Raw genomic sequence first — 25314 nt, 5'->3', positions numbered from 1 at the left:
TTCATGTCCGCTTGTAAGGTTTCCACATCCTGCATAGAAGATATTAGCATGCTTAGTTTATTATCATCCGCAAATACCGAGATTGTACTAGATATCCCCTCCTCTAGGTAGTTTATGAATAAATTAAACAGGATTGGCTCCAGGACATTTCCTACTGGGAGATTGTAGCTCTCCCTTTGTAACTAATGGCACACTGCTCAGCTGCCAGTGTGACAGCTGCCTACTCTGTATCAGAAGCCCTCTCTGCTCTTGGTAAGCAAAGAATGGCACCAGACTGTTATAGAGCTCTGATGATTACACAGGAAGAGTCACGTTCTCCTTGTGTAATCTGCAGGCTTGAACTATTAGTTTGACTGCATGGGCCCTGCTCTGAATTCATTTATGAATGAAAACTACTGTTGCAGCTTTCTTTCATAAATTACTAACATGCATAAATAAAGATATATAAAAAAAAAAAAAAATTAAAGCAACATTTTGACCATTTGTTACCACTTAGGGGGTCTATTCATAACACTTCTGTTGCACGAATGTCTGAAACATTTGTGTAAGCTGAACTAAATTTCACTGCATACTTGAGAATAGCTTGACTTCAGTATCATCAGCTCCATCTTGTGGCCAAAATGCAGTATGGTTTTCTGCAATACCTCAATGAGAAAATATACCACATTTCGGTTAGTCTATTTGAAAACATAAGGTGACATTTAGTTCAGTTTGTACAAATGTTCCTGACATTCGTGCAACAAATGTTTTAAAAATAGACCCCCTTAGTGAACCCTAATTTGTTTTCATTACCTCCTTTATTCCCTTTGTTCCTTTCCATTTTCTTCTGCTGATTTTTATCTTATTGGGTTGTATGTAAACATTTTAAATCTCCATTTATTCTTGTCTGTAGAGCCAAAATAAAAAATGTTTTGTACCAGAAAGTTGATTCTAGTGCCTAAAAAAAAAAAAGGAAAGATTGCAGAATAAAATGTGTAGTTAACCCAAATTAGTTATTTTAAGGCTAAAATTTGTAGATACAATTTTAGTTAACTATAATTATATTTTTTAACCCCTTCATTCCATATTCTAAGCTTATTTTTAACATTTGTATATAAATATTTTATATTTGCATTAGTGTTTATAATGCCGAATTACACACGGTTGGGCATCCTCACCTTGGGTGTCAATGGACTTTGTCCTGTCAATGTGCTTTCTTCTAGTTATATTTATTAAACAAGACTCCTCTCAAGCTAGTGTTACCCTTTAGGAAGCTCTGTACATCCTGCTGTGAAATTGGTTAAACCTTCCATTTAACACGCTAAGGTCACCAGTCACACACATAACATTGAAGTAAAAAGCTTTTGGGCAGTTAATTTAAGTAACAGAAACCTCTTCTGCATAACTGGATCGTAGCTCTATTTAAAGGGTATTGAACCAAACCTAATGAGAAGGGGAAATTGGATAATGAAATTAACCTAATGCACCTGCATGTCAATAATAGACTGAGGTGTCAGCAGTTTTCAGTCTATGTGGAAGGAAGGTGACTCTGGGAATTGGAAGACCACAGTCTGATGGAGAAGGTCATACACAGCTAAATACCTGAGAATAGTGGTGTGACGCTGGAAAAAAAAACACTTTTTACAATGAGTCAATGAACATGTAATTAATTCCACATTAACCTGAGAGCAGATATAAAAAGAACAACTTTTCTACAGAAGATTACACTCTTTTATGAAAGCGGGAACATGTTCTACAAAAGCATCTTCAGACTTCTAATTCATAGTTATTGGAGCTTACCAACGAGTATTTTTTTAAAGGGATTTTCATCTTTTAACTGTTAAAGTGACACTAAATTACTAAAATTGGTATAAAAATAAAATTATATTCAAGTATGTATTCATTTAGCACAACTCCAGAAAAATTTTAAATGATTCCATGAAGTGGAGCTGTTCATTTTGTCTAGGGGAGAGGAGAAACAGTTTTACTTACCTGACACCTCCAGAAGATGGCACTCCCCCTTGCTCTAGCTGTGGACTGTCCCTAGGTGTCATCGCATCCAGTGCACTGCTATAGACCCTTCACTGGTCTTGATAGCATCAAGATCCTAGACCACTGGTCATGGACATAGCATCAGGGGTCGCAATTGGAACCCCCACTCATGTTTCAGAGGGCCCGTGCGGTCTCCCTGCCACAGTTACGGGTCAAGCAGAATCTGGGTCAGAGTACGATGTCAGCAGCAAGGAGATTTCCCACAAATTATTTGAGTGAGAAGCTCTGAGCTTTTGGAACCATTTTCAAGTTCTGAGTAGAGAGCTGGAGTGTAGCTAGCAGAGAGAGAACAGGGCAGTCAGCCCGGGATGGGAAAATGTCAGTGCTGACAACTGGGCAGTGACAAACACCGAGCTGTCACGGGGTCACAACACAAAACCCTAACACCTCCTGATGGGCCCTCAGGGGAGGCCGACTCCAGAGGCTGCAGATTTTACTGTGTCAGTTTGAGCAGTATGGGCAGAGGGGGGCTGGGTGGGAAATCAGTCATTACCTGGTAGCGGGAAGGGGGTCATCTGTCATTAACTGGTGGGGGGAAGGAGGGGTTATCTGTCATTACCTAGTGGAGGAAAGGGGGTCATCAGTCATTACCTGGTGGGGGAAAAGTGGGGTCATCTGTCATTACCTGGTGGGGGTAAGGGGGGTCATCTGTCATTACCTGGTGGGGGGAAGGGAGGTCAACTGGCATTACCTGGTAGGGGGAATGGGGGTAATCTGTCATTAGCTAGTGGGGGTAAGGGGGGGTCATCTGTCATTACCTGTTGGGGAAAAGGGAGGTCATCTGTCATTACCTGGTGGGGCGGAGGGAGATCATCTGTGATTACCTGGTGGGGGGAAGGGGGAGGTCATCTGTCACTAGCTGGTGGGGGGAGGTGGGGGTCATCTGTCATTACCTGGTGGGGGTAAGGGGGTCATCTGTCATTACCTGGTGGAGGTAAGGGGGGGTCATCTGTGATTAGCTATTGGGGAAAGGGAGGGCCCCCTGTCATTACCTGGTGGGGGGAGGGGGGGTCATCAGCTATTACCTGGTGGGGGGAAGGGGGAGGTCATCTGTCACTAGCTGGTGGGGGGAGGTGGGGGTCATCTGTCATTACCTGGTGGGGGTAAGGGGGTCATCTGTCATTACCTGGTGGAGGTAAGGGGGGGTCATCTGTGATTAGCTATTGGGGAAAGGGAGGGCCCCCTGTCATTACCTGGTGGGGGGAGGGGGGGTCATCAGCTATTACCTGGTGGGGGTAAGAGGGACATTTGTCATTACCTGGTGGGGGAAGGAGGGGGTCATCTGTTATTACCTGGTGGGGGAAGGGGGGTCGACCATCTGTCATTACCTAGTGGAGGGAAGGAGAGGTCATCTGTCATTACTTGGTGGGGGAAGGGGGGTCATCAGTCATTACCTGCTGGGGGAAAGTGGGGGTCATCTGTCATTACCTGGTGGGGGAAGGATGGTCATCTGTCATTACCTGGTGGAGGTGAGGGGCTCATCTGTCACTACCTGCTGGGGGAAGGCAGGGTCATCTGTCATTACCTGGTGGGGGGAAAGGGGGTCATCATTAATTATCTGGTGGGGGGGGTGTGTGTCATTACCAGGAGGGGGAGTATTTTGTCTTTACCGGAGGAGGGGGCCATCTGTGATTATCAGAAGTGGGGGTTTCTGAAGGAGGGGGCCATCTGTCATTACCAGGAGGAGGTGGGAGGGCATGTGTAATTACCAGGAAAAGGGGTGTCACCTTTCCCCAATATCCTGCACCTCCACATCACTGCAGCCTGGCCATGAGAGAGGTGTTGTTTATTAATGTATAACAGAAAGGTCTGATATCCCCAGTGGCACACTCTCTGATAAGCCAAGCTTAGTACAGTACCCCTTCCCGCCTTGCTCAGCCCTGCATGGTAACACATGGTGGGGACAGGCAGGCTTCACTATTAGCTGATGGGTGAAAGCAGTGGCTTGTATGTGGGGCTTGTATGTGAATCTGGAAGTCAGAGGGTCCGTCTAGCCCAGGACGGGCCCTCTGATTTACCTCTTTTACATACAAGCCCACTACTTTCACCCCACAGGGTAGAGTGTGGCCTGCCTGCTGGCAGCAGGAAAGAGAGAAGAGAGACAGCCACTATACAGCTACCATATATTGGCGTGTGGTGGAAGTATCTTGGTGCACGGTGGAAGCAGTGGGCGGTAGTGGGGGCCCCAGATCAACTTTTGCATCAGGGGCCAACAAACTTCAAGCTACGCTTCTGTCGCTGGGGGAGAAGAAGATTCGGAGACCAGTCTAGCTGTGGAGAGGAATGGATTTTTTTGTTCCTCTAGACTAAAATGAGCATTTAACCCTTGCAGTGTAGGCACAGCCCTATTGTGAGGAATACATTTTTAGTTTCATGAAGTTGGGGCTCTAAAGGGTAAGTTCACCTTTGGATATGGTATATGTTCCACCCATATTTAGGGTGGAGAAAGTAACATGTTTCAGCTGCTGCCTGCGCTCCCCCCTGATCACCCATCCCTGTGACAGTGGGCGCGGGATCTTTGTCCCACACCCGGTGCCAGAATTTACAAATAGCGCAGGCGTGCAGGGCTCTGTGAATTAATGAACTACAAGTACCGTCAGTCTCTACGGCCGACGGTTTGTAGTTTTCAATGAACTGCGAGGGTGCAGGTGAGCGCTCTCATAATCCATTGATTTTTCCTGCCTTTCAGTAATTGTCTGCCCATATTGGTGGTATAGGCAAACAGTGTACTAAGGGGTCTGAGGGGATGCAGGCATTGCACCTGCGATCTGCTGATCACAGGTGAAATGTCTTACAGGCTGCAGAGTATAAAAATAATAAATGCACTTTTTTACCTGCAAAATGATGTAAATTTATTATTTTTTTGTAAAAGGTGAACTTAGCCCTTAATGCAAAAAAGTGCCTCCTATTGGTTTTCCAAATTACTTTGGCTGCTGTGAAAGTGTGTTACTTACTACCAAGACATAAGCACAGATATACGTAATGAGAAAATATAGCTTTTTATATGTATAAGTCTGTAATTGAAGATTGTCCATATAAACATTCATTTGGTGTTATTTGTAGCACTAGCACGTGTTGGTTAGTGTATTTCATATGAAAGCTAAATTCCAGGAAAACAGTTAACTATGCAGTCAAACTCAAAATACACATATATGGGAGTTTTTTGACCAGGATTTTATTTATTCTGATCTGCCAGATCTATAATCCAGACACCCCTGCCAGGTTTAGAATTTATCTGCAGGTTACACTAAAATTAATCAACGTACCTGGGTACAAGGTCCAGGACCAAACCCAGCTTATGACGGAACAGCAGATACTTGATGATATTTTCCCTGTGCTCAACAAACCTCTAAGTATATCCATGACAGCAGTGTGCTAAGTAGTGGTGTAGAATGAGTGGCTCAGTGTAATCCTTACCACACCTAATATACAGTAAATGTTGCTGCGCAGAGGATTACAGTAAACTGATATCAAAACATATTCAGAAACGTATACTACTTCTAAGTAACTGTATATAATTGAAATAAATTGTGTTTTATACCTGCCCTGAGTTTAGGTTTAAAGAATAAGTTCAAAAAAGTAAAAAAAAAAAAATAAATGCACATCTTTTTGCAAGTTAAAAAAATTTGCATTTATTATTTTTTTTACTATGAGCCTGCAAAGCCCTGCGCCCATGATCAGCAGATCATGGGTCCTATGCAGGGCTCTTGCAGACTCTGTGCTCTGTGTGTAAGCTGTCAGGCAGGCAGTTACACACTGCCAGGAATACTCAATGAACTACCTAGAGTGCTCAACAGAGCCCTGGTAGTTCATTAAAAACTGCAAGCTGACAGCTACAAAGTCTTTTTTGAATTGTGACAGTGAGAGAGGGGAGAAGATTCCCTGCACATTATCATAATGGGGGATCGGGGGTGCAGGGTCTGGTGCATCTGTAACATGTTACGTTACACCCTAAATATTGGTGTAACATGTAACATGTTACAAAAGGTGAACTTATTCTTGAAGCTGATCACATTAAAATATATATATATATATATATATATATATATACATATATATACATTGCCTTGCAAAAGTATTCGGCCCCCTTGAACTTTTGCCACATTTCAGGCTTCAAACATAAAGATATAAAACTGTAATTTTTTGTGAAGAATCAACAACAAGTGGGACACAATCATGAAGTGGAACGAAATTTATTGGATATTTCAAACTTTTTTAACAAATAAAAAACTGAAAAATTGGGCGTGCAAAATTAATCAGCCCCCTTAATTTAATACTTTGTAGCGCCACCTTTTGCTACAATTACAGCTGTAAGTCACTTGGGGTATGTCTCTATCAGTTTTGCACATCGAGAGACTGAATATTTTGCCCATTTCTCCTTGCAAAACAGCTCGAGATCAGTGAGGTTGGATGGAGAGCATTTGTGAACAGCAGTTTTCAGTTCTTTCCACAGATTCTCAAATGGATTCAGGTCTGGACTTTGACTTGGCCATTCTAACACCTGGATATGTTTATTTGTGAACCATTCCATTGTAGAGTTTGCTTTATATTTCGGATCATTGTCTTGTTGGAAGACAAATCTCCTTCCCAGTCTCAGGTCTTTTGCAGACTCCATCAGGTTTTCTTCCAGAATGGTCCTGTGTTTGGCTCCATCCATCTTCCCATCAATTTTAACCATGTTCCCTGTCCCTGCTGAAGAAAAGCAGGCCCAAACAATGATGCTGCCACCACCATGTTTGACAGCGGGGATGGTGTGTTCAGGGTGATGAGCTGTGTGGCTTTTACGCCAACATAATGTTTGGCATTGTTGCCAAAAAGTTTGATTTTGGTTTCATCTGACCAGAGCACCTTCTTCCACATGTTTGGTGTGTCTCCCAGGTGGCTTGTGGCAAACTTTAAACGACACTTTTTATGGATATCTTTAAGAAATGGCTTTCTTCTTGCCACTCTTCCATAAAGGCCAGATTTGTGCAGTATACGACTGATTGTTGTCCTATGGACAGAGTCTCCCACCTCAGCTGTAGATCTCTGCAGTTCATCCAGAGTGATCATGGGCCTCTTGGCTGCATCTCTGATCAGTCTTCTCCTTGTATGAGGTGAAAGTTTAGAGGGACGGCCAGGTCTTCGTAGATTTGCAGTGGTCTGATACTCCTTCCATTTCAATATTATCGCTTGCACAGTGCTTCTTGGGAAGTTTAAAGCTTGGGAAATCTTTTTGTATCCAAATCCGGCTTTAAACTTCTCCACAACAGTATCTCGGACCTGCCTGGTGTGTTCCTTGTTCTTCATGATGCTCTCTGCGCTTTAAACGGACCTTTGAGACTATCACAGTGCAGGTTCATTTATACGGAGACTTGATTTCACACAGGTGGATTCTATTTATCATCATTAGTCATTTAGGTCAACATTGGATCATCCAGAGATCCTCACTGAACTGCTGGAGAGAGTTTGCTGCACTGAAAGTAAAGGGGCTGAATAATTTTGCATGCCCAATTTTTCAGTTTTTTTATTTGTTAGCAAAGTTTGAAATATCCAGTAAATTTTGTTTCACTTCATGATTGTGTCCCACTTGTTGTTGATTCTTCACAAAAAATTACAGTTTTATATCTTTATGTTCGAAGCCTGAAATGTGGCAAAAGGTTGCAAATTTCAAGGGGGCCGAATACTTAAGCAAGGCACTGTATATATATATATATATATATATATATATATATGAAATATGTTGGCTGCCATTGCTGAACTCCAGTTTCTTTCTTGTCAATTGAGGAGATACAGGAAGTCTTAAATCTTCAGGTTATACTGCTACCTCCAGTAGCATTGGACACTGGCAAACAAAAACTGTAGGTCAGTGCATGGTATTGCCCCTCCTATTACCAGTATGCCTCTGTTTCTTTTTTGTTTTTGCTAGTGTCTTAGGAGGGTGAATGGCATATCCTCAGTGCTGCTGATGTAAAAGACTCAACTTTTGATATTTTTCTACTGTTTTCTTCGGTCCTACGCAGCTGCTGGCAGCATGTCCACTGACTCATATTGATCTGGTACAATCATTCTCAGCCTGGCTTCTGGACTGTTACCACTGATAGATTCCACTAGACTGGATGTTGAGGTAAGAGCCTTGAAGTGACCATGAGCACTGGGCTCTGTGTGGGTGCTTTCCAGACTGGTTCTAGTTAAGTTAGTTGTGAAGTGTTCTCCGGGTCCAGAGACACTGACATTGCTTGCCCTGTCTAGGAAGACTCACTTAGTGTGTAGGCCATTCAGACCGTCACCCGGAGCTCCTCACTTTTATTGGTCACTGGGTACCACATGTTTCCCATTTCTATCAGCTTTGCCATTAAAGGGGTTAAAGTTGTGCTACTGGGTGCTTATGTCATCCCGCTGAGTAGAGTGTTATGCGCAGGCACTCTGTGCTCTCTTTCCTGACAATATGGTGGAAGCTTCTCTCTTTGCTGCTCCTGCCTCAAGAAGCCTTGTGGAACTTTGATGTGGAGTCTGTTCCTGCTGCCTGTCTACAGTGACTTTTCACGTATTGCAATGTACCCCCTGAATATGTTGAAATCTATGATTTGGAATCCTGCTATCCTGTTAAAGTCTATTCATCTTCAAAGTCCGCTTTGAAGGGTGCTGCTAGCTCCTTTGTCCCTTAGTTCACAGGTTTTACTTTGGTCATGCAGGGTTTCATGACACAAATTACTTAGCTGATTTCCAATTCTAGTCACCAAGGCTGTAAGCATGCTACTCCACCACAGCAGGTTCACTATCCAACTTACCTATAGCCTCAGCAGCATCTGAGCCATTAGCTCCAGAAAGTATAAATTGCTCCTTATTGAAAGTTTTCCCCTAGAAAGTGGCAGTCTATTGCTATTGCTTCTAAACTAATTGAGAGTAGTGTTGAGCGAACACGGACTGTATTATTCGTGTTCGTACCGAATAATTGGATTTTTTGTACCCGAACACGGACACGGACACTTTACTGTATGTTCGGGTAAAAATCTGTGTTCGGTCGTTTTATTTCCGGGTTTTGCATGCTTTGGCGCTCTTTTCATGGCGGGCTTTCAACAGCCAATCAACAATCGTTTAACTGGTGTGCCTTAAGCCATCCCAGCCATGCCTGCAAATGTCTCAGTAGCTGTGATTGGCCGTCTGAAGCATGTGACCAAGTCTTTATAAGTTCGAGGCAGCCGCAGCGGCGTCATTATGCTGCTTAGATTCAGGGACAGAGCACACATCAACGTGCTGGCTGCTGATTAGGGAAAGATAGGCAGGAAAAAACCATTTGTGTCCGGATAGAATTGAGGGACAGGTCGGAGTGTTTAGGCAGGGCGAGTTGTAGGCATTTTAGGGATAGAGTCTGCTGAATTATATAGGGTCAGTGTCTTCTACAAACTACAATCGATATTGCTGTGTGGGGGGTGGGGTCTGCACTCAATCCTGATCTACGATCTCTTCTCAATCCTGTTAGGGACAGAGTCTGCTGAATTTTAGGGAAACTGTGTTCTACAAACTACAATCGATATTGCTGTGTGGTGTGGGATTGGAGATAGGCAGGTGTCAGTGATCCACATCCATTTTTCTGTGTGTGAGCTGCAGTGAACACAATCTTTTTGGGCTGCAGTGAACACAATCTTTTTGGGCTGCAGTGAACACAATCTTTTTGGGCTGCAGTGAACACAATCTTTTTGGGGTGCAGTGAACAAAATCTTTTTGGGGTGCAGTGAACACAATCCTTTTTGGTGTGCAGTGAACACAATCTTTGTGGGGTGCAGTGAACAAAATCCTTTGTGGGGTGCAGTGAACACAATCTTTTTGGGGTGCAGTGAACAAAATCCTTTTTGGGGTGCAGTGAACAACATCCTTTTTGGGGTGCAGTGAACACAATCTTTTTGGGGTGCAGTGAACAAAATCCTTTGTGGGGTGCAGTGAACACAATCTTTTTGGGGTGCAGTGAACACAATCTTTTTGGGGTGGAGTGAACAACATCCTTTTTGGGGTGCAGTGAACAAAATCCTTTTTGGGGTGCAGTGAACAAAATCATTTTTGGGGTGCAGTGAACACAATCTTTTTGGGGTGCAGTGAACACAATCTTTGTGGGGTGCAGTGAACACAATCTTTTTGGGGTGGAGTGAACAACATCCTTTTTGGGGTGCAGTGAACAACATCCTTTTTGGGGTGCAGTGAACACAATCTTTTTGGGGTGCAGTGAACACAATCTTTGTGGGGTACAGTGAACAGAATCTTTGTGGGGTGCAGTGAACACAATCTTTGGGGGGTACAGTGAACACAATCTTTGTGAGGTGCAGTGAACACAATCTTTGTGGGGTGCAGTGAACACAATCATTGTGGGGTGCAGTGAACTCAATCTTTGTGGGGTACAGTGAACACAATCTCATACTGAAGGTTTGAGGGTGCTGCCTGTTCCATACTCCCCCTACTCCTCATCTAGCCTTTTAGGGGTACAAACAATAGTAATTGGGGCCTAGTGTGGTTGTGTACGTGTGATATACATACACTTTTTTGGGATCATATTTTCTATTCCGCTATTTAATCAAAAACCTTTGGGGATCAGTTAAATTGGGGGATAGTCTGTGTTGGTACGTGTGAGAGAGATCCACCTTTCCAAGTTGTTGGGGTTCATCTCATACTTCTGAAGGTTTGAGGGTGCTGCCTGTTCCATACTCCCCCTACTCCTAGCCTTTTAGGGGTACAAACAATAGTAATTGGGGCCTAGTGTGGTTGTGTACGTGTGATATACATACACTTTTTTGGGATCATATTTTCTATTCCGCTATTTAATCAAAAACCTTTGGGGATCAGTTAAATTGGGGGATAGTCTGTGTTGGTACGTGTGAGAGAGATCCACCTTTCCAAGTTGTTGAGGTTCATCTCATACTTCTGAAGGTTTGAGGGTGCTGCCTGTTCCATACTCCCCCTACTCCTAGCCTTTTAGGGGTACAAACAATAGTAATTGGGGCCTAGTGTGGTTGTGTACGTGTGATATACATACACTTTTTTGGGATCATATTTTCTATTCCGCTATTTAATCAAAAACCTTTGGGGATCAGTTAAATTGGGGGATAGTCTGTGTCGGTACGTGTGAGAGAGATCCACCTTTCCAAGTTGTTGGGGTTCATCTCATACTTCTGAAGGTTTGAGGGTGCTGCCTGTTCCATACTCCCCCTACTCCTCATCTAGCCTTTTAGGGGTACAAACAATAGTAATTGGGGCCTAGTGTGGTTGTGTACGTGTGATATACATACACTTTTTTTGGATCATATTTTCTATTCCGCTATTTAATCAAAAACCTTTGGGGATCAGTTAAATTGGGGGATAGTCTGTGTTGGTACGTGTGAGAGAGATCCACCTTTCCAAGTTGTTGGGGTTCATCTCATACTTCTGAAGGTTTGAGGGTGCTGCCTGTTCCATACTCCCCCTACTCCTCATCTAGCCTTTTAGGGGTACAAACAATAGTAATTGGGGCCCAGTGTGGTTGTGTACGTGTGATATACATACACTTTTTTGGGATCATATTTTCTATTCCGCTATTTAATCAAAAACCTTTGGGGATCAGTTAAATTGGGGGATAGTCTGTGTCGGTACGTGTGAGAGAGATCCACCTTTCCAAGTTGTTGGGGTTCATCTCATACTTCTGAAGGTTTGAGGGTGCTGCCTGTTCCATACCCCCCCTACTCCTCATCTAGCCTTTTAGGGGTACAAACAATAGTAATTGGGGCCTAGTGTGGTTGTGTACGTGCGAGATACATACACTTTTTTTGATCATATTTCCTACTCCGCTATTCAATAAAAACCTTTGAGGATCAATTGAATTGCGGGATAGTCTGTGTCGGTACGTGTGAGAGAGATCCACCTTTCCAAGTTGTTGGGGTTCATCTCATACTTCTGAAGGTTTGAGGGTGCTGCCTGTTCCATACTCCCCCTACTCCTCATCTAGCCTTTTAGGGGTACAAACAATAGTAATTGGGGCCCAGTGTGGTTGTGTACGTGTGATATACATACACTTTTTTGGGATCATATTTTCTATTCCGCTATTTAATCAAAAACCTTTGGGGATCAGTTAAATTGGGGGATAGTCTGTGTCGGTACGTGTGAGAGAGATCCACCTTTCCAAGTTGTTGGGGTTCATCTCATACTTCTGAAGGTTTGAGGGTGCTGCCTGTTCCATACTCCCCCTACTCCTCATCTAGCCTTTTAGGGGTACAAACAATAGTAATTGGGGCCCAGTGTGGTTGTGTACGTGTGATATACATACACTTTTTTGGGATCATATTTTCTATTCCGCTATTTAATCAAAAACCTTTGGGGATCAGTTAAATTGGGGGATAGTCTGTGTCGGTACGTGTGAGAGAGATCCACCTTTCCAAGTTGTTGGGGTTCATCTCATACTTCTGAAGGTTTGAGGGTGCTGCCTGTTCCATACCCCCCCTACTCCTCATCTAGCCTTTTAGGGGTACAAACAATAGTAATTGGGGCCTAGTGTGGTTGTGTACGTGCGAGATACATACACTTTTTTTGATCATATTTCCTATTCCGCTATTCAATAAAAACCTTTGAGGATCAATTGAATTGCGGGATAGTCTGTGTCGGTACGTGTGAGAGAGATCCACCTTTCCAAGTTGTTGGGGTTCATCTCATACTTCTGAAGGTTTGAGGGTGCTGCCTGTTCCATACCCCCCCTACTCCTCATCTAGCCTTTTAGGGGTACAAACAATAGTAATTGGGGCCTAGTGTGGTTGTGTACGTGCGAGATACATACACTTTTTTTGATCATATTTCCTATTCCGCTATTCAATAAAAACCTTTGAGGATCAATTGAATTGCGGGATAGTCTGTGTCGGTACGTGTGAGAGAGATCCACCTTTCCAAGTTGTTGGGGTTCATCTCATACTTCTGAAGGTTTGAGGGTGCTGCCTGTTCCATACCCCCCCTACTCCTCATCTAGCCTTTTAGGGGTACAAACAATAGTAATTGGGGCCTAGTGTGGTTGTGTACGTGCGAGATACATACACTTTTTTTGATCATATTTCCTATTCCGCTATTCAATAAAAACCTTTGAGGATCAATTGAATTGCGGGATAGTCTGTGTCGGTACGTGTGAGAGAGATCCACCTTTCCAAGTTGTTGGGGTTCATCTCATACTTCTGAAGGTTTGAGGGTGCTGCCTGTTCCATACTCCCCCTACTCCTCATCTAGCCTTTTAGGGGTACAAACAATAGTAATTGGGGCCCAGTGTGGTTGTGTACGTGTGATATACATACACTTTTTTTGGATCATATTTTCTATTCCGCTATTTAATTTAACTGGGCCTCCATGCGAGACCTGTGTGCCTTGTTGCGCTGTTTTGAGTACTCCACCAACATGGCCAGTGGCAATGACGCCGTTCTCAGCTTAACTATCCCACTTCCATGCCTCCTTGAAAAAACAATTCGGGCGATGATGGAAGAGGATGTGGCACAGGATGAGGAGGAGGAGGAGGATGAAGAGGTAACATTTCCAAGGCTTTCAGGGCAGTCATTCGCAAGGGGCTCCGAGGGTGGGTTCCTGCACACGCAAACGCCAGGGACGCAATTGTCCAGCAGGGGCACAGTTCTGGAGGATGAGGAGGATGAGGAGGAGGAGGAGCTGGAGGAGGAGATGGAACCATGTTCACAGCAGGGTGGCACCCAGGCCAGCTCATGGCCATCACTGGTGCGTGGCTGGGGGGATACAGAGGACACGGACGATACACCTCCCACAGAGGACAGCCTTTCGTTGCCTCTGGGCAGCCTGGCACACATGAGCGATTACATGCTGCAGTGTCTCCACAACGACCGCCGAGTTGCCCACATTCTAACTTGTGCTGATTACTGGGTGGCCACGCTGCTGGATCCCCGTTACAAGGACAACGTACCGTCCTTAATTCACTCACTGGAGCGCGATCGCAAGATGCGCGAGTACAAGCGCACGCTGGTAGACGCCATGCTGCTGGCATTCCCATCTGACAGCGGGGCCACAGTGGAAGCACAAGGCAGAGGAGGAGGAGGAGGAGGTCGCCAACGCAACCAGGGCACCGCCAGCACCTCAGAAGGCAGGGTTAGCATGGCCGAAATGTGGAAAAGCTTTGTCAGCACGCCACAACAAACAGCAGCACCAGCAGCTCAGATGGAACGTCTTAGCAGGAGGCAGCATTTTACCAACATGGTGGAGCAGTATGTGTGCACACGCCTACATGTAGTGAATGACGGGTCTGCCCCCTTCAACTTCTGGGTCTCCAAATTGGGCACATGGCTTGAGCTTGCCCTTTACGCCTTGGAGGTGCTGGCGTGCCCTGCAGCCAGTGTATTATCTGAACGGGTATTTAGCACGGCTGGGGGCGTTATAACAGACAAGCGCAGCCGCCTGTCCAGAGACAATGTGGACAAGCTCACGTTCATTAAAATGAACCAGGCATGGATCCCACGGGACTTTTCCGTACCGTATGCAGAATAGCAATGGATACCGACCTTACCCACCCATTGTTCCATTTTTGCTCTTTCTCACTCTTTTGGGGTGTACCCTCATTTAAAATTTTTGAAAAGAAGCAGTGTTGGCTACCTCGTCCTCCTCCTCAGGGCCAGATTAATGTAGGGGCTATTGGAGCTGCAGCTCCAGGCCCCTACCTTTTATATAGGCCCCGGGTTGGCCATATTCACTGTTACCGCTCTTCTGTCACTTGTAAACACAGAAGTCTGGCTTCTATGCTCGCTTCCCCAGGCAGCACCCTCAGAACCTCCCCACACAGCGTGAAGGCCGGACAAGGAGGGACAGTTGGCGATGCATGGATGTGTTTATGGGCTTCAGAGACAGCATCCCATGTTGAATTAGGCATGCATGGCTGCACCCTTCCTCCTCTGGGTGCATGGCAAGGCACGGCCCTTAAGGCCCTTCAAAATCCTCAGCACCAAGCCCATGATGCTGTTAATCCGGCCCTGGTCCTCCTCCACCGCCGCTTCCACCTACACCGCCCATAGGTGTGCGCAGCCTATTGCATTAAGGTGTGCACCCCAAAGTTGAAATACACATGCATGTGTTTGCCAGCAGGGAGAGTAATGTATCGGGGCCATGTACCTGTAGGCAAGGAGAAATAGAGCAGAGCAGGTCCCAGGGAGATCTTTCCCATCTCCTCACTGGCAATGCTATGTGCCCTAGGTGATTAGGGTGTGCCCAGGCACACCCAGCACACCCTGTGCGCACGCCTATGTCACCGCTAGGCTTGTGACGGTATCAGATTTTCATGCTGCGATTAATTGATTAAGGTTTTGCCACGGTATACGGTATTATCACGGTATTCTATTATTAAATTTAAATTATTAAATTTCCACCTCACTTCAATTTCATTGCTGAATTTAGGGGCTTTGGTTCACTTATGCACATTATTATATAGTCAGTCAGTACAGACTCTGTGAACCAGGCCTAAAATAGGTCATCAAGCAGTGTCTGGCCTAACTGGTGATAACTGGTTCTGGCGCTCGGCTCCGATCCGATGGCCTGGTCATTAAGAGGGCAAATCCTTGTGGTCAAGAAGTGGTTAAACCTGAAGGAGGTGTTGTTTATAAATTACTTTACTATTGCTTTAGGCCTGGTTCACATGTATGCGGGTTGGTGGTTCACATTTGCACAGGCATAGCAGCCCATTGATTTGAATGGGCTGCTATGCCCTCATTTTCCGCAGAAAAAAGGTGCATGCAGCATTTTTTTAAAATTCAGTGGCCTTGAAATCCATCCTGCTTTTGCACCATGCGACTAACCTGCAGTTCCTGCTCTGGCAAGCTTTCTGCATTTTTTGTATACGTGGGCACGGCATTTAAAAATAAACAGTTTGCGTGTGCAGCAACGGCAGGTAAGTCGCATGGTGCAAAAGAAGGATGGATTTCATGGCCACTGCATTTTTTTAAATTCTGCATGCACCTTTTTTCAGCTGAAAACGCAGGCATAGCAGCTCAAGCCCATTCACATCAATGGGCTGCTATGCCTGTGCAAATGTGGGCCCCCAACCCGCATACATGTGAACCAGGCCTAAAGCAATAGTAAAGTCATTAATTGGTTAAACCTGCAGGAGGACCGGTGTTTTTATCTATTAATGACTTTACTATTGCTTTAGGCCTGGTTCACATGTATGCGGGTTGGGGGCCCACATTTGCACAGGCATAGCAGCCCATTGATGTGAATGGGCTTGAGCTGCTATGCCTGCGTTTTCAGCTGAAAAAAGGTGCATGCAGAATTTAAAAAAATGCAGTGGCCATGAAATCCATCCTTCTTTTGCACCATGCGACTTACCTGCCGTTGCTGCACACGCAAACTGTTTATTTTTAAATGCCGTGCCCACGTATACAAAAAATGCAGAAAGCTTGCCAGAGCAGGAACTGCAGGTTAGTCGCATGGTGCAAAAGCAGGATGGATTTCAAGGCCACTGAATTTAAAAAAAATGCTGCATGCACCTTTTTTCTGCGGAAAATGAGGGCATAGCAGCCCGTTCAAATCAATGGGCTGCTATGCCTGTGCAAATGTGGGCCGCCAACCCGCATACATGTGAACCGCCAACCCGCATACATGTGAACCACCAACCCGCATACATGTGAACCAGGCCTAAAGCAATAGTAAAGTCATTAATAGATAAAAACACCGGTCCTCCTGCAGGTTTAACCACTTCTGGATCGCAAGGATTTGCCCCTTTAAAGACCAGGCCATCGGATCAGAGCGCCAGGACCAGTCATCACCAGGTAGGCCAGACACTGCTTGATGGCTATATAATAATGTAATGTGGGCTGCTAGGCGTGTGTGTGTGTGTATATATATATTTATTAGAGCTGCACGATTCTGGCCAAAATGAGAATCACGATTTTTTAGCTTGGAATAAAGATCACGATTCTCTCACGATTCTCTGTGTAACAAAAAAAAAAAAAATTGGGATAACTTTACTGTTACGTTTTTTTTTTTTTTTTTATTCATTAAAGTCTAATCATTGCGTTTGAAAGACTGCTGCGCAAATACAGTGTGACATAAAATATTACAACAATCGCCATTTTATTCTGTAGGGTCTCTGCTAAAAAAATATATAAAATGTTTGGGGGTTCTAAGTACTTTTCTAGCAAAAAAAAAACTGATTTTAACTTGCAAACAGCAAGTGTCAGAAAAAGATCCAGTCTTTAAGAGGTTAAACTTCCTTTCTCCCTGGCAGAGGGAAGGAAAAGATACAAATGTAATCATTTTTGTTTATAGTTAGGAGACTTAATGCTGAAAGGTGTTAGCTGAGTGAGTGAATGAGTCATCCAGCTCACTGAAATGTATCAATTCACAAGTCAGGCAGACTTGACAGAGAAACTCGGTATTTTAAAAATGCCACAATAACAATACCGTGGCTATGCAATACCGCGATATATCGAATTACCGAAAACCGGCATATGTCTAGTCACCGCCACATCCACCACCACCTCAACCTCCCTCCTACTCCATATGGGCCTCGTCCTTCAGAGATGAAGAAGAACATTGTTTTATTTTTCTGTTTTTTTTTGTTGTTTTAAGTTATTTCCCTATCCACATTTGTTTGCAGAGCACTTGCCATGCTCTTAATTACGTTTTGCTGCCATTTGCAGCACTCTAGCCCTTTCCTTTGGTGTTTTAGAGCCATTTTAGTGCCTTAAAGTTCGGGTCCCCATTGACTTCAATGGGGTTCGGTGTCCGGGAAAAGTTCGGTAAAAGTCCGGGACACGGACCCGGACTTTTTTTTAAAGTTCGGCCGAACCCGTCGAACACGGACATCTAGGTGTTCGCTCAACCCTAATTGAGAGTAATTGATAATTTTTGCTTCTGTTGATGTGTTGTGCCCCACTCTGAAATTGGAAGATCAGCTTATTGGTTCCACCAGTACGGTCTCAGGCTTTGGATTCTGTAGGGCCCCTAAAGCCACAAAGGCTTTTCCTTTGCACTGGTTTTTCAATCACTTGAACCCTGATTGAACACCCTGATAGTTTTTTTTGGGTTTTTGTTTTGCTCCTCCTAAATAGTTTTTGTATCTATATCTGTTTACTGAAGATTTAGTTCAAACGTAATCTGTTCTTTTTGTGGGTTTGGCCATCTCTCACCTTAACAAGGTAACTACAATACTGATGGAGGACACTCTGGCCTTTAGGGTGCCAAATGACATATACACATTGACTATGACAATGACTAGAGGCACATTCCAGTACCATTTTCTCCATAACACTTTACATTTGTTCCTGACTGGTATGCCAAACCATATCTGATTGGTCCCCAAAAAAAGCAATTTTTTATTGTGTACTTTCTGAAATATTGGACTGGGGGTCAAAACTCCAGTCTCTGTGATAGAAAAGTTTTTCAGGGGTTTTACTCCAATCTTTTCACTGTCCCAAAACCCAAAGGGGACATTTTCTCCATCTTGGAGCTCAAGGCTCTGAATTTTTTAAATTTGGTCTAAAAAATTCTAGATAGAATCTATCAGATCTGTCATTGATTCCCTTTACCATTTGGATTTCCAAGATTCTGTTGGTATAAATGATATCCTATTTATATGTGCCTATTTTTCCAATTTGCTTTGGGCCCCTGCACTACCAGTTAGGGGGCCCTCTACCATTCACCTGTCCTCTGCACTGCACTTTGGGTGTTGACCAAGGTGCTGGCCCCTGTGTTGGCCTTTAAATGGATTCTGAGCCTGCAAATATCGTTTCTCAGACTGATCACTTGAAATATCTGGGGCTGGTTCTAGACAATTCACAGGATCTCTTTCCAGGAGAAACTAGATTATCTAGTCTAATATTTGTATTTCACATCTGCCTGTGGGTCTTTGGTCTGATAGTGTCCTTGTTCTAGACAGTTCTGTTTGCCCAGGTTCACTCAAAACAACTGCAACACATCATTCTGTCACCGTGGGGCAAGTTGGACACACTAATCTTTGCGTTACCTCCCTTTAAACTTCTACCCTACCTACTCTGCAGAATTGAGATGGAAGGAATTGTGGTGGTTCCCAACACTATGGATTAGCATGAAGAAGATGTGGTACACTGATCTGGTAAGTCTTCACTCATTGTGGGACTTTGTCATATCATTTGGGTCTGCTTTCTGAAGGACTGATTTACCACCCTTCTACTTGGTTGCTGGCTTTGCTGCTGTGGAATGGACCCTTTCCTTTCTGCATTGGGGTCCGGACCAATGTTTGGCTTTTAGCACCATTAAGTCTCTGCTCTGTTCATTCTGTTCCAGAGACTGTTGGCTTCCCACTCTCTGATTAAGACCTTAGTTCAGAGGGTATCCCATGTTGTTGGCCATTAAGGGCCAAGCCTCTGTTTGGACCATTCATTTCCTGCTTGTGTGATTGGCTCACTGATTTTCTGAGAAGTCTACACTAAGATACAAGTACATTTTTAGGCATCCTCTACTTATAAAAGGGTGCAGATATTCCAACTTTCCACTTTAGGACACTGCAAGTCCATCGGCTGATTAGAAGGAACATAGACACTCCCATTCATAAATCAGTGTTCCAAGGACAAAAATAGAGTTACATCTTGTTTGTTAAAATCCTTGCACCGTACATAGATCACCCAGAGGGGATTGTTTTTTCTTGGAAAAAAGTGGAGTTACTCTTGAAATCTCATTCGCACAGCATTTCAGAAGTCTGCATTTGAAGTGAGACATTCCGCTTTCTACAACTACTCACATTGTTCCCCCTGTCACAATTGCTTCAGTAGGGTGAGTGTCTGAGCTGGTAGTGTTATCCTACAGAGAACCCATATTGGTTTTGCATAAAGACAGGGTGGTATTGAGACCCAAGACTTTCTTTAGCTCCCGCTGCTGTCAAACAAATGCAGTTAGCCAATGAGGAGAGATCACTTCTCGGCCTTTTGGCTAAGATCAAGTGTAGTATCTGTTCTTATCAGTTAGTATGGACCTTGAAGGTTAGTATCGGCAGGGACTGAAATGAACCGGAGCACCCTGGGCGTAACTGGGGGGCTGGGAAGTAGGTAAGGTCAGAGAATGCTGGAAGGGTCCATTGCCTCCTGATATGAATGGAATCCGCCCCTATCAGTTTGAAGATAGCGAGAAAGCCGGTTCCAGTTACACACCAGTTAGTACTGCTCCTGGATATAATTGGTAAGGAATGGTGATGGCGGGGGGAGGGCCTTTCCTCCAGGGTTGAATCTGGCCTTGCAAAAGGTTTGTCCCCAGTTGAAGGTAGGCTCTCCTTAAACTGTCTAAGTTCCGATGCCTCCTGGTAGGGATGGGCTACGTTGGTCTGGCCGTAGGCCAGGACCAAAAGAAGCCTGTGGTGTACGTGCCCCTGGGGTGGCAGCCCAGGGGTGCTGTAATTCTCACTGGTGAGGGGCAGCTCACCTTGAGTTTTTTGGCACCTTTGTCACTGCACCATACACATTTTTTTCGCACCTGCCTCTTGAGATGGGCCTTTTGGCCAGGACCAGAGGAATTTTTTTATTTCTGTCCGGAAGGCCTGCCATGGTTTGGCACTATGGCACTAAGCACTTTCCTCACTTCCCTTTCCCCACTCCTTTGTGTGTTCACATTTTGTTTTTATTTATGTGGCATTATACTTTATCACGGCACGATCAGTAGGGCGTAGGTTCTCAGGCCTGTCCTGAAAGTCTTGGGAGGGGGTGGATATGACTTCCTTTCTTTCTTCACAAGATAGTCTCTGCTTTTCACCTTAAACAGGACATTGTTCTTCCGCTCTTCTGTTTAGCTCCAGTTCAATAAAAAATGAAATTTCCTCCATTGTCTAGATGTGGTTAGAGCGGTGCAAGTTTATCTTTCAGGAACACAGATTCTCTTTTTGTCCTTCTGAAAGAGCGACCCTTGATCTCGTTCCACTGTTGCTATGTGGCTTAGACAGACCATCATTCATATCGATGGTCTCAAGGATCGGGTTCACTTCATTCCCCTTAAAGTGGTAGTAAGCCGCTGCATAACTTTTTTTTTCTTTTGACCTGTGAGGTAAAGTTATAATGTGCTACATTATCCGAGGGGGGTATTGGGGTGCCGTAGTATCTTTAGGATACTTTGGGGCTGTTGCGGCATAGTCAGGGACTCTTTGGGCTCTTCGTTCCTTTGTTCCTGCGATTGAGTGGAGTCTGTGGAAAGGAGGTCTGATCTAGTATATACAGCGAGGATATATCAAGGCTGTTTGCTGACACCCATCATCAATATCTTTGATTCCCGCTTTCTGTGCTCTTGTGTGAGAACACCTGAGCCACTATATCTGGTGAGTTGCCACTTCTACTGACCCCTCGGTGTGACACTTGGTGGTGGTTGAAAAAGGTGATCCATTAGCAACATCACTCTATCCTGGACGGTCTATGGACTTTAAATGACTTTTTACCCTTATTTGAGTGTTTACAAACACCCTTTATTTATGGTTGTATTTTATGCAATTTATGAGTCATATCAGAGTGACTTTTTGCGCTACTATTCTTTCTATTCATATCTTTAGGATACGGCACCCCAATACCCCCCTCGGATGCTCATTGGAGTGTCAGGAGGAATCCCCCTATTTATGCTGTAACCTTACAGCAGTAAGGTAAGGGTGTAGTACACCCGGAAGAATTACATCTCTATTTCATCACTAATCACCACTGGAGCTAAAGTCACCCCCTGGATTAGTTCACCTGTACCCCCAGTGGGATTACCACTTATAAGATTTCACATTCACCCACCTTTATGGTGTGATTCATATATTATTAATTATGGACTGGATGACTACCCTCTGCTTATGATTATTTAGTACTCACCTGATTCTTAATTATTTATTGGCATCACCCAATCACCTTTCACATTATTGGCACTATAGTCACGTCATAATTTATTTATTTATATTCTTATTGGATTTATGGATTATTGCTTTCAGTATATGTTTTTTCAATATTAAGAGATTTAAATATAGTTGCTTGCTGGCATTTAGTCATCATTCTCATATTTGTATTGAAGTCACTTTGTATTTACTCGCAAGCACATTACTGGTTTCAACTTATGTTTCTCCTATACCTAGAGTTTTGAATACCTTTCTAGGTGTCACTCAGTCACCATTATTCTTGGCACTGTAGTCACTTTATATTTATTTATAAGCACACTACTTCTGGTTTCGATCTCCACAGTACTTCAAGTCACTTTAAATTTATGACCCAGTTATTATATTGCACTACTATCACTTTACAGTGTTAATATATACCCAGCTTTTGTTATATACTTACCGGACAAGTGCAGCTTCATTAATTTACTATCTTTGCCTTTGTACTCAGTCCCTTGGTTAGGCTGAACTAGGAGCTGCCGCTCTCCTTCCTTCTTCTTGTCATTTCGTCACTACCTACACTTCTTGTTTGATAGCGCAGGGGCCCCTCACAGATTTAAGTCAGCATATAAGCCCATTCACAGTAGGGATTGATGTGAATGTACTATGTACTTTGTATGGAGGGCCCTTAGTCCCTTACATACCAGGTATATTTTTTAAGTCCCAATCTAAATCATTTCATACACTGCCAGATTCCAGGGGACATAAAATCTATGCCATCATGCCCACTAAGGAGATTATACAGGATTGATGGAATGTTCAGTGTATTAAGCAACTGATGAAGGGCTAACTTTGCCTAAATATGAAAAAGATAATCCCAGAATGGCTGTAAATGTATTCCAATATTTTTTTGGTCTGATATTATAGAATGATGCACATGTTGGAACTCTAGAGTACTTGGAGTACTAAATACTAATCAAAACATGGTACCTGACCACATTGCTTGCATCACAGCAGCAAGTTTATCATGCAACACGGACAGTTTTGTACCACAGCAACCTTTAAAAGTTCTTTGTGCTTTATTATTTCTCATTTTATTACAGGATTACCGGCTGAATATTTTTCTGCGTCAACAATGGAATGACCCCCGTCTGGCTTACAGTGAATATCCTGATGACTCCTTGGATTTGGATCCCTCTATGTTGGACTCCATTTGGAAGCCTGATCTGTTTTTTGCCAATGAGAAAGGGGCAAATTTTCATGAAATCACCACTGACAACAAGCTGCTAAGGATCTTCAAAAATGGCAATGTTCTGTACAGCATTCGGTTAGTCAACTGTGGTCTCAAGGGTATAGTTAAAATGCCAAACTCTGGGGGGACATGCCAACAGTTCACTCTTTCGGAAACATGTTTGTTCCCCTTGAAAAAAAAAGATCTATAGCTTGTTTGTAGCTCTATTTATTATGGCAGCTGGAGCTACATACCCAGTGATGGCCCCCAGCATCATTTTCTAGGGGGATTGCAAATTAAGATTACATGCATACAATCTGACCTCTGAAACTGACTTTCAAAGCTTAAAGTGTAAGTCCACGCTAACACTAAAATTCTTGCATCTACAGACATCCACAAACACTAACCTATCTAACCCTGTAAAGAAGAAATCAGCATACATACTTTTTTTAAGTCGTTCGGACCTGGTCTCCAGCAGTGGAAGCTCTGCAGAGGACACAATGGCTCTGAAATGAATGAGAAATGATGTCACCCATAGACTTACTATGGGGCTTCTGTTGTCGGTTTTGTCCTCTGCACCTGCCTCTACAGCGAATCCGTGGCAGCATGGGATCGGGTCAGATTGGCTTAAAAAAAGTATGTATACTGATTTCTTCCTTACAGGGCTAGATGGGTTAGTGTTAGATTGTGGATGTATGTAGATGCAGAGATTTTAGTGTTAGAATGGACGTCTACTTTAAAGTAGGACTATAGGCTAAACCTTTTTTTTTTTCATTTTGGAAAGAGTAAGGGAGGTTTTTTTCTATCTGTGTCCCATTGAGGAGATTTACCGTCACTTCCTGTCCCATAACCACAACCGGAAGTGAAGGGAAATACCTGCAAATTGAGGGAATCCACTGGGGACCCCCAGGTCATCAGAACTATTGTCCCTTTTGGAATATTTCTCCTCTATTACTGTTCTGTGAACAACCCAAAATTTGGTATTTTCTGTTACTCTCACTTCTGATGATAACGATAAACAAGACAAACAGAGAGGGTGAATATCCCTAATAGGGGTAGCAATACAAACTTAACAGATGTTCTAATTCATCTCCACTCTCTCCAAAACTAAAAAAATAAAAAAAAAGTTATTTATACTTTTAAGGTTACTGACATTTTATTCCCCATCCCAAGCATTCTTTATTTCCATACCAGCCTGCTCCAGCCCCCACAGAAAACTACAGAAGAGATGAATCTTCTGTACTTCACTAGGTTCATTAGCCTCAATTCTACAGCTGCCTCTATAACTTTCAATCCCCCAGTTAACAAGCAAAGACAAATCATATGCTAGTTGGGACCATGCTGGCTTTGGACTCTTGCTGGGTTTAGATATCGTTTCTGTTGCACTAGGCTCCCCACAACTTTATTGGAAATTGTGGGAAGAATCATTAAGAGCTTGAAAATATTATCTGTGTAGATGCAGCACATAAAATACTTACATTATGATTGTAAAACCCCATAAAGCCTAAAATATGCTCCAAAAAATGTGTTTTGTTATAAAAATATAAATGCTTTTGTGTTAGACTTGTTTAAATTGGTCTCTTGAAGGTTATGAGCTATCACAGGATAGTGTAATGGGTTTATTGGCCAGTTAAAATGTTAATGATCATGGCCACTCTTAGATTATATGGTCTTTCATGCAAAATATAGTCTTTCCTCCAACACAGAATCTTTCTCAGTCACCTTGTAACTAATGCCATCAAAGCTGACCTCAATTAACCCGGACTTGAGCAAAACATGCATGATACATAAAGTTACATACATGTGACAATACATTCAAAGAGGCAATAGGAACATCTAAAATGCAGGATCATACAAAATTGATGGGATATACATTGGTATAGAAAGGTCATTGATGATATAATGTATAAAGTCCAAATATAAAATATATTAATGGGGGACACATCCATATTAAGCTCGACGTGTTTCTTGGATATTTTCCACTCATCAGGAGCAGATGCATCCCAAATCAGCATTCAAGGTGGGGTCAATATAGAAGAAGGTAGTGTGGACAGTAGTCCAAAAGCCAAGTTCTATTCCGGGAGCTGTAGGGGCCGAACCGCGGCCCAGGGCGTACCAGATAAACATTCCAGGGTACATGTGGGTAACCAAGATATTGAGTGGTGACATCACAGATATTGATCTCCAGTGATTTCTATGTGGGTAAAAGTGTAGGTTAATATAAAGGTGTTGACTGATGCTACAGTGACAAAAATGTAAAATAGATATG

At 43.5% G+C, this 25314-nt stretch overlaps 1 protein-coding gene across 1 annotated transcript in view; it reads left to right on the top strand.

Annotated features, from left to right (window-relative positions):
• GLRA1 (glycine receptor alpha 1) overlaps positions 1-25314 on the top strand; it is a 242693-nt gene that overhangs the window by 163292 nt on the left and 54087 nt on the right. The window contains exon 4 of the mRNA XM_082256006.1: positions 22918-23141. Coding sequence (XP_082112132.1) covers positions 22918-23141 — 224 coding nt within the window. The remainder of the gene's footprint in view (positions 1-22917; positions 23142-25314) is intronic.

The sequence above is a fragment of the Pelophylax lessonae genome, assembly GCF_965119305.1.
Source record: "Pelophylax lessonae genome assembly, chromosome: 4".
NCBI lineage: Eukaryota > Metazoa > Chordata > Amphibia > Anura > Ranidae > Pelophylax > Pelophylax lessonae.
This window is presented reverse-complemented; position numbering and strand designations above follow the sequence as displayed.